At 44.3% G+C, this 15,740-nt stretch overlaps 1 protein-coding gene across 1 annotated transcript in view; it reads left to right on the plus strand.

Moving 5' to 3' along the window:
- The window catches only part of LOC138680974 (cytochrome P450 2K4-like), a 113,989-nt gene that overhangs the window by 48,015 nt on the left and 50,234 nt on the right, over positions 1 to 15,740 (plus strand). Inside the window, exons 4-6 of the mRNA XM_069768160.1 lie at positions 5,041 to 5,201; positions 8,474 to 8,647; positions 11,032 to 11,173. Of these exons, the coding sequence (XP_069624261.1) occupies positions 5,041 to 5,201; positions 8,474 to 8,647; positions 11,032 to 11,173 (477 nt within the window). The remainder of the gene's footprint in view (positions 1 to 5,040; positions 5,202 to 8,473; positions 8,648 to 11,031; positions 11,174 to 15,740) is intronic.

Raw genomic sequence — 15,740 nt, forward strand, 5'->3', positions numbered from 1 at the left:
GCCCAGCAGCTAGTGTGCTATCAGAAAGAGTATTCAGTGCTGCTGGTTCAATATTGACCGAAAAAAGGACTCGTCTGGCTACCCAAAATGTTGATGATCTAACCTTCATTAAAATGAACCACTCATGGATTTCTAATTATTTTGCCCCACCTTTCCCGGCTGACACCTAGCTTTCCTATAAAAAGGTCTTGCTTGTGGACTGGTCTTACTGACTGTTCCAATCTCTTAATCTGCAGCAGCTGTTTGTCCAGCATACAACAGGTTTACACCTCCCTAAATGGGCAAACTCCCCCCACGGGGCAATGGTCTCGCCACTTGGCGCAAGCACCCGTGAGAGTGCCGTTTGTCTGAAGAGGTGGGTGTGCCCGCTTTTGGTCAACGGCACTGCCACTGGGTCCCTCATAGTACAATAAAGTGTCTCTGGCGGTGGTGGCGCGCACCCAACGTCAGACACACCATTGTAACATGAGAGGCCCTGGGCCTGTACCGCCGGCCACAAGAGAGTTCTCCCCAGCTCAAACAGTGCTCTACCACTTGCAAAATAATCTCTCACAGCTCCACCAATGTTTAGTCTATGCACTGACATCCTTCAATGCCTGGCAATGACAATACCAATTTGTTGACATGTATGATGCTAGTTAAAATAGTCTGGGTCAGTGTCCTATATTGACACCAGTAAATACTTATTGGCGCCAAATTACTATGTCTGAAACTCAGCAGAGGAACCCATCCCTGTACATAAGTATGCCACCCTTTTGTTTTTTGGTTTTGTTGTTTTGCGAGACATTAACATCTATTTATTTTTTGGGAGTACTAACTGTGTCAGACACTCCTTCCAATCTTCCCTTGCTGACCACACCAATGCTGCCTGTGTACCCCTGCAAGATAATTCGAACTGCATTGAGCCTAATTTTTTTTATTTTAGGCCTATTAAGTCTGTCTGCAGTCCCTCCTTCCAATAGTCCACCGCTGACCACACCAATGCTGCCTGTGTACCCCTGGAACCTATTTAAAAGTGCATAGAGCCTACTTTTTTTATTGTAGGCCTACTAAGTCTGTCTGCGGTCCATCCTTCCATTTGCCCTCCGCTGAGCACACCAATGCCGACCGTGTACCCATGTAACTTTTTTTCAAAATGCAGTGAGCCAACTTTGTGGTGTAAGGCCTACTAGCAGTGTCTGTCTGCGCCACTTAATACAGCTGTTCTAATAAAAAAAAAAAAAGGCTGGTTTTCAGCCTGTCAGAATTATAAAACTGCATTGGGGCCACAAGTTTCGTTGTGGTCTACAAACTGATTCTTCCGCTCCAAGGTGTTCTCCTGGTTGCCTTTACTGAGCTTCAATTTGCAGGCTCTCGTTAAATAGTTTTTTAATCAACCTGCAGTGGGGCTAGTACTTGGGTTGGGGCCTACTACCAGTGTCTGCCGCTCCAAGGTGTTCTCCTGGTTGCCTTTCCTGAGCTTCAATTTTCAGGCTCTAGTTAAATAGTTTTTTAATCAAACTGCAGTGGGGCTAGTACTTGGGTTGTGGCCTACTACCAGTGTCTGCCGCTCCAAGGTGTTCTCCTGGTTGCCTTTCCTGAGCTTCAATTTGCAGGCTCTCGTTAAATAGTTTTTTAATCAAACTGCAGTGGGGCTAGTACTTGGGTTGGGGCCTACTACCAGTGTCTGCCGCTCCAAGGTGTTCTCCTGGTTGCCTTTCCTGAGCTTCAATTTTCAGGCTCTCGTTAAATAGTTATTTAATCAAACTGCAGTGGGGCAAGTACTTGGGTTGGGGCCTTCTACCAGTGTCTGCAGCTCGAAGGTGTTCTCCTGGTTGCCTTTCCTGAGCTTCAATTTTCAGGCTCTCGTTAAATAGATTTTTAATCAAACTGCAGTGGGGCTAGTATCTGGATTGGGGCCTACTACCAGTGTCTGCCGCTCCAAGGTGTTTTCCTGGTTGTCTTTCCTGAGCTTCAATTTTCAGGCTCTCGTTAAATAGTTTTTTAATCAAACTGCAGTGGGGCTAGTACTTAGGTTGGGGCCTACTACTAGTGTCTGCCACTCCAAGGTGTTCTCTTGGTTGCCTTTCCTGAGCTTCAATTTGCAGGCTCTCGTTAAATAGTTTTTTAATCAAACTGCAGTGGGGCTAGTACTTGGGTTGGGGCCTACTACCAGTGTCTACCGCTCCAAGGTGTTCTCCTGGTTGCCTTTCCTGAGCTTCAATATGCAGGCTCTCGTTAAATAGTTTTTTAATCAAACTGCAGTGGGGCTAGTACTTGGGTTGGGGCCTACTACCAGTGTCTGCCGCTCCAAGGTGTTCTCCTGGTTGCCTTTCCTGAGCTTCAATTTGCAGGCTCTCGTTAAATAGTTTTTTAATCAAACTGGAGTGGGGCTAGTACTTGAGTTGGGGCCTACTACCAGTGTTTGCCGCTCCAAAGTGTTCTCCTGGTTGCCTTTCCTGAGCTTCAATTTTCAGGCTCTCGTTAAATAGTTTTTTAATCAAACTGCAGTGGGGCTAGTACTTGGTTTGGGGCCTACTATCAGTGTCTGCCGCTCCAAGGTGTTCTCCTGGTTGCCTTTCCTGAGCTTCAATTTTCAGGCTCTCGTTAAATAGTTTTTTAATCAAACTGCAGTGGGGCTAGTACTTGGGTTGGGGCCTACTACCAGTGTCTGCCGCTCCAAGGTGTTCTCCTGGTAGCCTTTCCTGAGCTTCGATCTTCAGGCTCTCATTAAATAGTTTTTTAATCAAACTGCAGTGGGGCTAGTACTTAGGTTGAGGCCTACTACCAGTGTCTGCCGCTCCAAGGTGTTCTCCTGGTTGCCTTTCCTGAGCTTCAATTTTCAGGCTCTCGTTAAATAATTTTTTAATCAAACTGCAGTAGGGCTAGCACTTGGGTTGGGGCCTACTACCAGTGTCTGCCGCTTCAAGGTGTTCTCCTGGTTGCCTTTCAGGAGCTTCAATTTGCAGGCTCTTGTTAAATAGTTTTTTAATCAAACTGAAGTGGGGCTAGTACTTGGGTTGGGGCCTACTACCAGTGTCTGCCGCTCCAAGGTGTTCTCCTGGTTGCCTTTCCTGAGCTTCAATTTGCAGGCTCTCGTTAAATAGTTTTTTAATCAAACTGCAGTGGGGCTAGTACTTGGGTTGGGGCCTACTACCAGTGTCTGCCGCTCCAAGGTGTTCTCCTGGTTGCCTTTCCTGAGCTTCAGTCTTCAGGCTCTTGTTAAATAGTTTTTTAATCAAACAACTGCAGTGGGGCTACTAGTTGGGTTGGGGCCTACTAACGGTGTATGCCGCTCCATGCTGTTCTCCTGGTTTCCTGTCCTGAAATTCCATTTTCAGGCTCTCGTTAAGTAGTTGTTGAAACCACACTGCATTAGGCCTACAAGTTGGGTCTGGGTTGTAGAGACGGTGTCTGCCGCTCCAAGTTGTTCTCCAGGTTGCCTCTCCCTAGCTTCTATCTTGAAGCTCTCGTTAAGTAGTTGTTGAAACAACACTGCATTAGGCCTACAAGTTGGGTCTGGGTTGTAGAGACGGTGTCTGCCGCTCCAAGGTGTTCTCCAGGTTGCCTCTCTCTAGCTTCTATCTTCAGGCTCTTGTTAAATTATTTTTAATATAACACTGCATTTGGCCTACTTGTTTTGTTGGCCCTACAAACGGTGTCTGCCGCTCCTTGATGTTCTCCTACACTGAACAAACCAGTGCCGCCTGTTTACTTCTGTTACCAATTTTGAACTGCATTTAGCCTACTTACTGATTTGGGCCTACTCACTGTGTCAGCCTCTCATTACAGTTGTACTCCACTGAACAAAGCAATGCCCCCTGGTTAGTCCTGTTACCAATTTTGAACTGCATTTAGCCCACTTTATTATTTGGGCCTATATCTGTGTTTCCTCCTCATCCTGCCCATTGCCCAGCCAGTGATAGATGAGTCTGCTGGTACATTGACCCAGAACGCTACATTTCCCGTGCACGCTACACAGCCAGAATGTGACCCTGCTGAAAGTCAGGTTCCCCTTCCCGCATACCATACCACCTTACACGGGGACAAAGAGGAAGGTGCAGATGAAAGTGCAGGTTCCTTCATCAGGTGGGGGGGATACTCGTTGGTGACGTCACTGGCACAGGGCCCCTCATAGTATGCAAAAGTGTCGCTGTCGGTGGGAGGCGCCCCCGACGTGCAAACACACCGCCGTACTTTGAGGGGCCCTGTGCCAGTGCCAATGCCAACGAGTGGGCCCCCCCTGCTTGCTCAGGATCACAGCACTTGCAAAGTTGAAATACTTACCTCTCCCTGCTCCACTGCCGTGACGTGGTCCAGATTTCCTGGGCCCACTAAATACTTGAACCAGCCCTACCCCCCACAATTTTAGCCAAATGACCTCCAATTTCCAATGCCTTACTATTATTATAAGGTACATTAAGATTGACAAGCTTCAGTAACAAGAATGGATGTTTTTGCCATTAAAATGGGCACTGTAGGTGTTTTCCTGGCCTCCACTCACTGCCGACTTTGCTTCCCCATTGACTTGCACCGGGTTTCGTGTTTCGGTCGATCCCCGACTTTTCGCGATAATCGGCCGATTCCACTCGACTCGACTTTTGAGATAGTCGGGTTTCGCGAAACACGGCTCGACTCTAAAAAGGTCAAGGTCGCTCAACCCTACTCTCCACCACAACAATACAGCATTTATCTGATGAAGGTCCATGCGGACCGAAACGTTATATCTACCAGCTGTTTTCTACAGACTGATTCATTGTAAGTCAATTCACCATGTTTTGCAACATATCCTCTTGAATGCCGAGTTTTACTACTACTAGCGGCACGGATTGGCTCAGGCACCTCATCTATCTACACCACAGTGTCATTTATGATTTTTCTTCTCAAAATTGGACACATATGTTTTTCATTTTTCTTACAACAGTTGAGCTAAAATTCTGACGCATTTAGCTGAGACAATTTTTCCAACTTTGGTCATTAAAAAAAGGTAAATGGTCTAATCTGCAATATGTTTTATATAAGGATGAACATATTTTATAATCTGTATTTCTGTATTTCCAGGACAGCCATTTGATAACACCAGGATCATATCCTCAGCAGTTTCCAATATCATCGTCTCAATGTTATTTGGGAATCGTATGGATTATGAAGATCCACAATTTAACAGGCTCTTGGATTTAATGAATGAAAATATGCGGCTTCTGGCAGACAAAATGATTTTAGTTAGGTTACCCTTCTTATTATTTTTCTTGTTTTATTTTCTGATAATGTACTATTTCTAATATAAACATCATTATATAATGGCACTGGACAGTTCTAGCTATGGATAATTTAATGTGGTTGGCTCAAAAACTACCAAGTAGGGTCAGCAACAAAGAATTAGTGGTTATTCAAACACTTGAACCCCTACCAATTCTGTGATGGAAGATCTGACATGCCCTTGTTGGCATGGAGACATGTTCTCAGGATTGACCTTCACAAGTTGTACAGTATCTTATACTGTGGATATTTCATACTTTGGGTATATACAGTATATATATATATATATATATATATATATATATATAGGCAAGTTTATTTGATGTGCATCAGGTCTCTTTTTTTGCAAATAATACTTCGCAGCTACAGTACCTCATCACATGTTAAAGCCCTTATATACAGCAGATACTATCACAGTCTGTGTAAAAGCTGAAGCGTAGAATGCAGCAGCCATTCTGTGGTGAATCTGGATAGTAAAGCAACATCACAACTCACAGCTTATCCATAAATATGAGGAGAAAAACTGTGCAAATCAGGTGTGACAGCAGAACGGTAAAGAAGATTACGGCATGAGGTGGGAGAATAACACAGATTTAATTTTAAGGGTGAGGCATTGCAAAGTTATTTTTGTCTGTGAAGCATGACCAGGAAGGGAAACAAAGCTGCTGCTTGCTTTTCAAGTGAGGTTATAGTGCTGCTGCAATTCAGTCACACATTTTCTTTGCATTTATGTTGAAGCAAGCCACCAATATTGCGGAAACCGTATATACTCGAGTATAAGCCGTCCCCCCTAATTTTGCCACAAAAAACTGGGAAAACTTATTGACTCGAGTATAAGCCTAGGGTGGAAATGCAGCATTTACCGGTGAATTTCAAAAATAAAAATAGATCATTCTTGCCCCATAGCTGTGCCATATAGTGCTCTGCATGTTCATTATTGCCCCATAGCTGTGCCATATAGTGCTCTGCACCGCTCATTATTGCCCCATAGCTGTGCCATATAGTGCTCTGCACCGTTCATATTTCCCCATAGCTGTGCCATATAGTGCTCTGCACCGTTCATATTTCCCCATAGCTGTGCCCCATATAGTGCTCTGCACCGTTCATATTTCCTCATAGCTGTGCCATATAGTGCTCTGCACCGTTCATATTGCCCCATAGCTGTGCCCAATATAGTGCTGTGCACCGTTCATATTGCCCCATAGCTCTGCCATATAGTGCTCTGCACCGTTCATATTTCCCCATAGCTGTGCCCCATATAGTGCTCTGCACCGTTCAAATTTTTCTATAGCTGTGCCATATAGTGCTCTGCACCGTTCATATTGCCCCATAGCTGTGCCCCATATAGTGCTATGCACCGTTCATATTGCCCCATAGCTCTGCCATATAGTGCTCTGCACCGTTCATATTTCCCCATAGCTGTGCCCCGTATAGTGCTCTGCACCGTTCAAATTTTTCCATAGCTGTGCCATATAGTGCTCTGCACCGTTCATATTGCCCCATAGCTGTGCCATATAGTGCTCTGCACCGTTCATATTGGCCCATAGCTCTGCCATATAGTGCTCTGCACCGTTCATATTTCCCCATAGCTGTGCCCCATATAGTGCTCTGCACCGTTCAAATTTTTCCATAGCTGTGCCATATAGTGCTCTGCACCGTTCATATTGCCCCATAGCTGTGCCCCATATAGTGCTCTGCACCGTTCATATTTCCTCATAGCTGTGCCATATAGTGCTCTGCACCATTCATATTGCCCCATAGCTGTGCCCCATATAGTGCTATGCACCGTTCATATTGCCCCATAGCTCTGCCATATAGTGCTCTGCACCGTTCATATTTCCCCATAGCTGTGCCCCGTATAGTGCTCTGCACCGTTCAAATTTTTCCATAGCTGTGCCATATAGTGCTCTGCACCGTTCATATTGCCCCATAGCTGTGCCATATAGTGCTCTGCACCGTTCATATTGGCCCATAGCTCTGCCATATAGTGCTCTGCACCGTTCATATTTCCCCATAGCTGTGCCCCATATAGTGCTCTGCACCGTTCAAATTTTTCCATAGCTGTGCCATATAGTGCTCTGCAGCGTTCATTATTGCCCCATAGCTCTGCCATATAGTGCTCTGCACCGTTCATATTTCCCCATAGCTGTGCCCCATATAGTGCTCTGCACCGTTCATATTTCCCCATAGCTGGCCCCATGTAGTGCTCTGCACCGTTCATATTGCCCCATAGCTGTGCCCCATATAGTGCTCTGCACCGTTCATATTGCCCCATAGCTGTGCCACATATAGTGTTCTGCACCGTTCATATTTCCCCATAGATGCTCCACATATATCTGTGCCATTGCTGCTGCTGCTGCAATAAAAAAAAAATGCCGTACTCACCTCTCTTGCTTGCAGCTCCCAGCGTCCCGTCTCAGCGTCTCTCCGCTCTGACTGATCAGGCAGAGGGCGCCGCGCGCACTATATGCGTCATCACGCCCTCTGACCTGCACAGTCAGAGCGCAGAGACGCCGGGAAGATGAAGCGGCGCCCGGCGGCTGGAACGTGGACAGGTAAATATGACATACTTACCTGCTCCCGGCGTCCCGCTCCTTCCCCCGAACAGGTGTCTTCGGTGCCGCAGCTTCTTCCTCTATCAGCGGTCACCGGCACCGCTGCTAAGAAAAATGAATATGTGGCTCCACCCCTATGGGAGGTGGAGCCGCTTATTCATTTCTCTAATGAGCGGTCCCACGTGACCGCTGAACAGTGGAAGAACTGCAGCACCGAAGACCTTGGGACAGGCAGAGGGAGCGCCAGGATCGCTGAAAGCAGGTAAGTATGCCTCAGCGCCCTCTCCCCCTCACCCGCCGACCCTGCCACCCACCTTGACTCGAGTATAAGCCGAGAGGGGCACTTTCAGCCCAAAAATTTGGGCCGAAAATCTCGGCTTATACTCGAGTATATACGGTATGTTGAACATCACTTTGACATTACTAAGATTGTTCTTGTGCTAATAACTTGAAAGGGAATGGATACAGTCGTAAGAGACCTCAGTGTGTCTGATCACTAGAAACAACCCTTTAAACTGTTGCAACTCCTAAACACTTATCAATAATAACACAGGTGACCAGGGCAGATCGAGCAGATCTGTAATTCCAGCATACATATATTAGGAGAGGTGTCCATGTTGTTTTACACTATCATGTATGGTTTACTTTATACATCTTTTTTCAACATTTTATCATTCCAGTTATACAATTTATATCCAGCTCTGGGTATTTTACCAGGAAGCCACAAAAGATTTCAGAAGAATGTCAAGGAGCTGCAAACGTTCATTCAAGGCACATTTATGAAGAATCTTAATGAGTTGGACATGAATGATCAGCGAAGCTTCATTGATGTATTTCTTGCAAAGCAGAGCATGGTACACTAATTTTTTTTTTGTGTAGGACTGCTGACACACTTGTCAATTCATTGTTATTTTCCTTAATATAGGGACTAGAGATGGGCGAACCCGAACAGTAAAGTTTGTCATCTGTACCGAATATCTACTGTGGCAGTAAAATGATTACTACCAGTGAGACATCTGCGGTTCTTGACAGCGTGAGCCCACAGCTGTGGTCGGAGGTATAAAGTTTACCTCCAGCCACTGATGCCAGCTGATGGGACTAGTGATCAGCGAGTATACTCATTGCTTGGATTTTCCCGAGCATGTTCTTGTGGTCTCCGAGTATTTATGAGTGTTCAGAGATTTAGTTTTCCTTGCAGGAGCTGCATGATTTGCGACTACTAGACAGCTTGATTATATGTGGGGATTCCCTAGCAAACAGGCAACCCCCACATGTACTCAAGCTGGCTAACAGACATAAAACATGCAATTGCATCAGCAAAAACTAAATCTCTGAACACTAACAAATGCTCGGAGATCACCCAAGCGTGCTCGGGAAAACCCAAGCAACGAGTATACTCGCTCACCACTAAATGGGACCACTGCTGTGAATATAACACAAGTTATAGTGAATCTCCTCTCACAAAAATATATTTCTATATTATTCTAGTCAGTTCCTCCTACTCTGTAACATGCTCTTTAGTGTTGCACTCAAAGTCTCTTCACAGATTTTTAAAAACCCATTGTTGTAAGAATTTTCACCTCAAAAGGGCTCTTGTTTGTATCTTAGGCACATATTATGGTGTCTCTGTTACAGATGGGTGGACCTCTGGATGTATGTTTGGGTCTGGCGGATTCTGCCAAACAGTTAAAAAAAAGTTTGGGTTCAGGAACCAGAACAGTACCCGGACCCGAACCCCATTCGCTTGAATAGGGGGCCCAAACAACCAGTGTTTGCTACGCTGTCATGTACATGAAAGGGCAGAAAACTCTGTTTCTTATAAGCAGTAAAATCATTACCGCCAGTCAGACAGCTGCAGTTCCCATGCTGCCAAATGACAGCGTGAGCCCGCAGCTGTGATTGGAGGTATAAAGTTTACCTCCAGTCACTGGTGTTGGCTGATGGGACAACTGCTCCCATCAAACCAAAGCCTGCTGCCCCTAATAACAGTGAGAGCAGGTGGCGGCTGATGGAAATATTCATTAGCCGGCGCCTGCGCTCTAAATAAATAATAAAAAAAACCAACGTGGGTTCCCCTGTATTTTTGATAATCAGCCAGAAAAACCCTCAGCTGTCAGTATTAGCAAGGTTGGTTTTCAAGAATAGAGGATTCCCCAAGCTGTTTTTTTAATTATTTAAATAAATAATTTAAAAAAATCGGCGTTGGGTCCCCCCATGTTTGACAACCACCTTTGCTTCAGCAGACATCTCAGGGCTGGTATTCTCAGCTGGTAATGGGCCATGGATATTGAACTCCCCAACTAAAAATAGCAGCCCGGAGATGCCCCAGAAAAAGGCACATCTATTAGCTGAGCCAATTCTGGTGCTTTGCCCTGCTCTTCCCTCTTGCCCTGTAATGGTGGCAAGAAGGGTTCATATTTGTGGGGTTGATGTCACCTTTGTATTTTCTGGTGACATCAAGCCCACGGATTAGTAGTGGAGAGGTGTCTATATCCATTACTAATCTAATAGTTACATAGTAAATAAATACACAGCCAGAATGATATCTTTTATTTGAACTAAATACAAACCACACTTTTCCTTTTTTATTTAAAAATAACAAACAGTTATACTCATCTAACGTCCATTCCAATGGAATCCCTTGTCTCCTGTAATAAAAAAACAAAACAAAACAATATCCTCACCTATCTGACGTTTTGTCCCATGCCGTAATCCATGTCAAGGGGATAAATAGTTTTCAACCTGGAGGGTGCCAAGATGTGACCGTCCAAGCTGAGAACCACTGATGAATGAGATGCTGAAAGCGCAGCATTAGTGAGCAGCAGTGTCCTCATCGAGGTTACCGCAGGTCAATGAGGCTGCGTTCCAAGCTGGGCCAAATTCATCGCAGTGAAATTCTTTACATCTGTTAATTATTTTTTGGGTCAGGATACCTTAGTGTATTAGAAAGCAGCTTTTGTAGAGGCAATGAGGACACATTCGATTTACATTTCATGTAAAAGAAACTGGTGGAAATCCAATGATTAATTAGGATCTGCATCTTTAACCTCCCCACTCTAACCTGGAAAAGATAGTTGGCTACTTTAATTTTTGTTTTTCAATTCTTCCATTTAAAGGTCCAAGATAATCTATTTTACAATGATATGTCTTAATAAGTAATTACTAAAAGACACATTAGAAATTTTCAATGTAAATGTTTAAAAAAAAAATCTAAAACTTTTATTTTTGGATATTTTAGGAAAAGGCAAATGCCCAGTCCTATTTTCATAATGACAACCTGACCAGTTTGATAAGATCTATTGTGAATGCGGGGACAGAGACCACATCTACCACAATCCGCTGGTGTATACTGATGATGATTAAATATCCTCATTATCAAGGTAATTTACAGTATATATGATAGCATGGCTTGCGCAATAATTTTATACAAACTAGGAAAAACAACTCATGGACAGGGTAAGGTTTAATGGATTGGGCTTAGGGCAAGAAACTGTATTTGTGATTGATTTTTTTTCAGAAATATAACAAAGTCCAAAACTGTTTATAGGGTCAAAGTTGTCAAGTCTTTTGCTAAAAGAATTCTGAATGCTTGCAGGCTGCTCACGCACGCTGTCAGGAACAGGGTGGTGACCACAAGTGTGCAATTTGCATGCAATTTCCAACTAGAAGACCGAGGCTTAGCTCAATTTATTTGTATTGAGTGAGGCCAAGCAAGTTTAGTTGCAGACTATCTAAATCTCCAGAGGGCCCCTGTGCAAGAAACCTTCCCGGGCCCCCCGTTCCGCAACAAAGTTATGTAAACATATATACAGTAGGTTGTAATATTTATTACCAGTTTAGAACACAACAATCAAATCTAAATAATACATTTAAGTTCCATATTTAACAATTCGGTATAACACAAAGCAGTCAAGCAATTGATGCCATATCTGGCATATCTGGATTTGCTTACTGTGGCCTATGACTTATCAAGCAGCACAGACTGTTATTCCTTTATAAATTGGAGGAAATAATACTGCAGTGAGGAGAATTTGATTTTTTTTCAAACTTAAAGGGGTTGTCCAGGACAGTTTTATTATTTTACTATGAACCTATGAACTGATAGGCAGGTAGTTGCTAACTACCCACCTATTCTGTGCTGGCATAGAGTGGTCAAGAATTGCTCCTGCCACCGATCCTGCTGCTTCATGTCAATAGAGCTCTTCCTCATGTTCTGGGCTTGCCTGTTTACGGGGCATGACTACTGACCTCATGCTGTTCAACAGCTGGCTCCCCGTAGTTAAGCAATGGGGAGATGGCTGTCAATCAGCATAACGCTGGCAGTCACAGCCCTTCAACAGAGCAGAAGAGAAGCTGCTGTTCTGTTGATGTGACGTCAGCAGAAGCAACAGTAGTGATCTGTGACTACCCTGATCTGGCAGAGATCTGAAAGGGGAAGGACAGGCAGTTAGTTAGTAATACCTGCCTGTTAGATCTGAGGCCTATAGTAAAAAATAGAATGGTTTTGGACAACCCATTTAATAATAATTAGTAAACAATTTTACCCTTTATTGCCAAATACTAAAAAACATTTTACTAATTCAAATCACCTAGGCTTTAGTCAGCCATTCACCTGCTTGAATTTAGAAATGTTCACTGAAAAATGTATTTCAAACAGCATAACCCTGTGGAGGTGTGAACAATTGACTTAAAACTCATTCTTCTGGCCTTCTTTTCTGAAAATTCATCAATAATTGTATTTAAGTTAATCATTCTAGCACGGTCATTTTCTATGGACTGCATATCTAGTCCACTTAGCCTTTCTTGTCCCATTGTACATGTGGTGCCCCTGAGGGTCCAGTCACCACAGAGGTACTGCACCTCAGCCAGAGGTGTGGTACTCTGCTCTCGGGCAAGGAGGGGACACTACCCAATACCCACACACTGGCATCCAACACTAGGCCTCTATAGGTCTGGAGGGAACTAGGTAGAGGCTGTGGGTGGAGAGAGTGGAGTTGTCATAGAAACAAGAGGGAGGAGTAAGTTAGGGAGTTAGTCAGTTGGAGCTGGGACCTGAGCAGAGAGGAGCTCTTCCCAGCACCAGAGGACGAAGAGAGAGAACAAGGAAGATAGAGAGAAAGCTCCTGACAGGAAGAAGAGAATGTGTTCTAGGGGCACGGGTAGTGAGGAATCCACCCATGGGGCCCAAATCCACGCCAACTGTATTTGGGTGGAGGGACCAAGTCACAGTGGGGGAACTGGCCTCCAGACTTGTGGAGAACTATAAGGCTCAGCTAGCAAGCCAGAGCCTGGGGTAACTATGTGCCACAGCCACACATATTCGCCTAAAAGGTGGCCACATAATATCAAGGGAACCAGGAGGACGTCGCCCGATGAGGTCTGAGGCTCCTGGCTTTTGACACTGTGTGTGAAGGTGCAGAGCAGGAGAGGCGGGAGCCAGCATAGTGAGACAGCTAGGAAAGGAACATAAGAAGGGGGTCTTCACAAAGTGTACTCCAAACTACCTGAGAGCTGGCAGGACCACGGACCCACAGGACACAGCACCCGGCTGGGGATTGCATACGTATAAGAACTGTGAGTAACCTGTGGAAATTGCACCCTGCTGTGTCCTCTAAATTATTACTGCATCACGTGTCCTGCATCACAGCATTCACCATCATTGACTTTAGTTCTTTGCCCTGGGACCTGAACCGCAGCCCCGGCCATTTTCCTTATTGCCAAGCACCACATATGGCGTCACGAACAAACCCCCTATAAACTCTATTTCACCTTCATTTCATTAATTTTATTGGATGCCCAGGGCCACGTACTGGGTCACTGCTGCCGCGACAACCCCCTGAAGAACCAATGGATCCGGCGTGAGTACCCCACGGCCCTGACGGGGACTCCATATATCTCAGGTAGTTTTTTATTAACTTTAGTTTTGACGAGGAGCGTTCAGCGCTAGCCACAGTTACTGGCAAGGATAAGAACAAAACATATGCTGTACATACTTCTGGAAAACTTGGAACTAGCACACTGTTGTCAGCAATCAGTAGCTTGGCAATTTCTTTCACAGTGGTCAAGTGTGCAAGTTGTGATTTTAAGCAAACTCTGAATGAAATGAGTCATGTAGGAAGATCTGGTGAAAAGTCTTTTTTGAAATGGTTCACAAGGTTCTCTCCATCCTTATGCAGTTCTTCATCAGATGCAGATCGCAGTGAGCTGGGAAGGATTGCTCTAAATTTATTCACTGTTACATGAAGACTTTGAAATCTTTGTATTAATAGCATGATAATTGTGTCTAAGCAGCAGTTAAAGATGTTAACTGGAGGTACTTCTCAGCATCGCAGAGTCGTTCATCTTCGCACAATTCAACATACTGTCTTTTTACACCTTTATTTCTTTTTCTTTCAAATGCAATGTCTATTCCCCACTTCTCTGACAATTACATTGCACTGAGTTTTGCTCCCTGGTAGTTTTTTTCTGAACTCTTGAAGAATTTCAACAGCATTTTTAAGTAAGTGTTGCTTTTTCAAGATTTGCGTCTTTAGCTTGCACACACTTTGAAATTGGTCCAACAACATCTAGAACCGTAGACTGCTTGACGACTGTGATCACAAACTCAAAGCTGCTGATGTATTTCTTTAAGCTAGCGGCATCATTGCTGTCACTGAAATTTTTGTCTGACTTCAGGATAATTTTTGTCAGTGCCTTCAGGTTGTCAGTATAGCGATACCTCAGTGCCTTGATCGAATCATTCCTGGAAGACCATCTAGTTGGACACAATCTCTTCAGACTAATCTTATCAGTTTTAGACTCTGATGATATCTCAGATAATAAAGTTCATCATTTGCTGCTGTCGCCAAAAAGCTGGTACAATTTTTCAATGAGATCATAAAATTTTCCGAATGCCGGGATGAATCTTATGGAATCGTTTACAGCAAGGTTTAAAGGAGTGTGATAAGTGTTTGCACATGGAATGTCAGGATTAACACTTGGCAAGTTTCCAGTCTTCTCACCATGGGCACAGGCAGTAATCTGACCACTGTCACCAGAAGTACTGCTACAGGGGGTTGCTATCTCACCATGTTCTTTCTCAGATTGTTTTTAGAAATGACCTAATTTTGGGTCATGTGGCTGTCTGTGCTAACTCTTCTTTTCTTAGTCTGCGCTATTGAGCTCTGCTTTTAGGTTTTGGGCCATGTGCCATTCAAAAAAAAAAAAATAGATCATAATGTATGTTCACTATGTGTTCAGTTAACATTATAGACAATTTGACAGCTATATTATTGTATCATAAAACAATAAAAAGGGGCATAAACACCACAACATATCAACAGGTATGTCAGATGCATGTAGGTGCTTAAAGGGGTTGTCCTCTACTAGACAACCCGTTCTTAAACTAAATCTTATGCCTCCATAAAATAATAAGCCTATACTCACCTCAGCTCCGTTCTAGCGCTGATGGCACTCACGGTCCCGGGGCTGTAATGCAGTGGAATGACACGTGATGCCCAGCGCCTAATCACTGCTGGTGTCACTGTCTCCGCTAGGGTTGAGCGACTTTTACTTTTTTAGGATCGAGTCGGGTTTCGCGAAACCCGACTATCTCAAAAGTCGAGTGAAATCAGCCGATTATCGCGAAAAGTCGGGGATCGACCGAAACACGAAACCCAATGCGAGTCAATGGGGAAGCATAGTCGGCAGTGAGTGGAGGCCAGGAAAACACGTACAGTGCCCATTTTAATGGCAAAAACATCCATTCTTGTTACCGAAGCTTGTCAATCTTAATTTACCTAATTTAATTTATTAGTTAGGCATTGGAAATTGGGGGTCATTTGGCTAAAGTTGTAGGGTTATGGCTGGTTCAAGTATTTAGTAGGCCCAGGAAACGTGGACCACGTCACGGCAATGGAGCAGGGAGAGGTAAGTATTTCAACTTTGCAAGTGCTGTGATCCTTTTGA

Source organism: Ranitomeya imitator, chromosome 5 (genome assembly GCF_032444005.1).
Source record: "Ranitomeya imitator isolate aRanImi1 chromosome 5, aRanImi1.pri, whole genome shotgun sequence".
In the NCBI taxonomy this organism is placed as follows: Eukaryota; Metazoa; Chordata; class Amphibia; order Anura; family Dendrobatidae; genus Ranitomeya; species Ranitomeya imitator.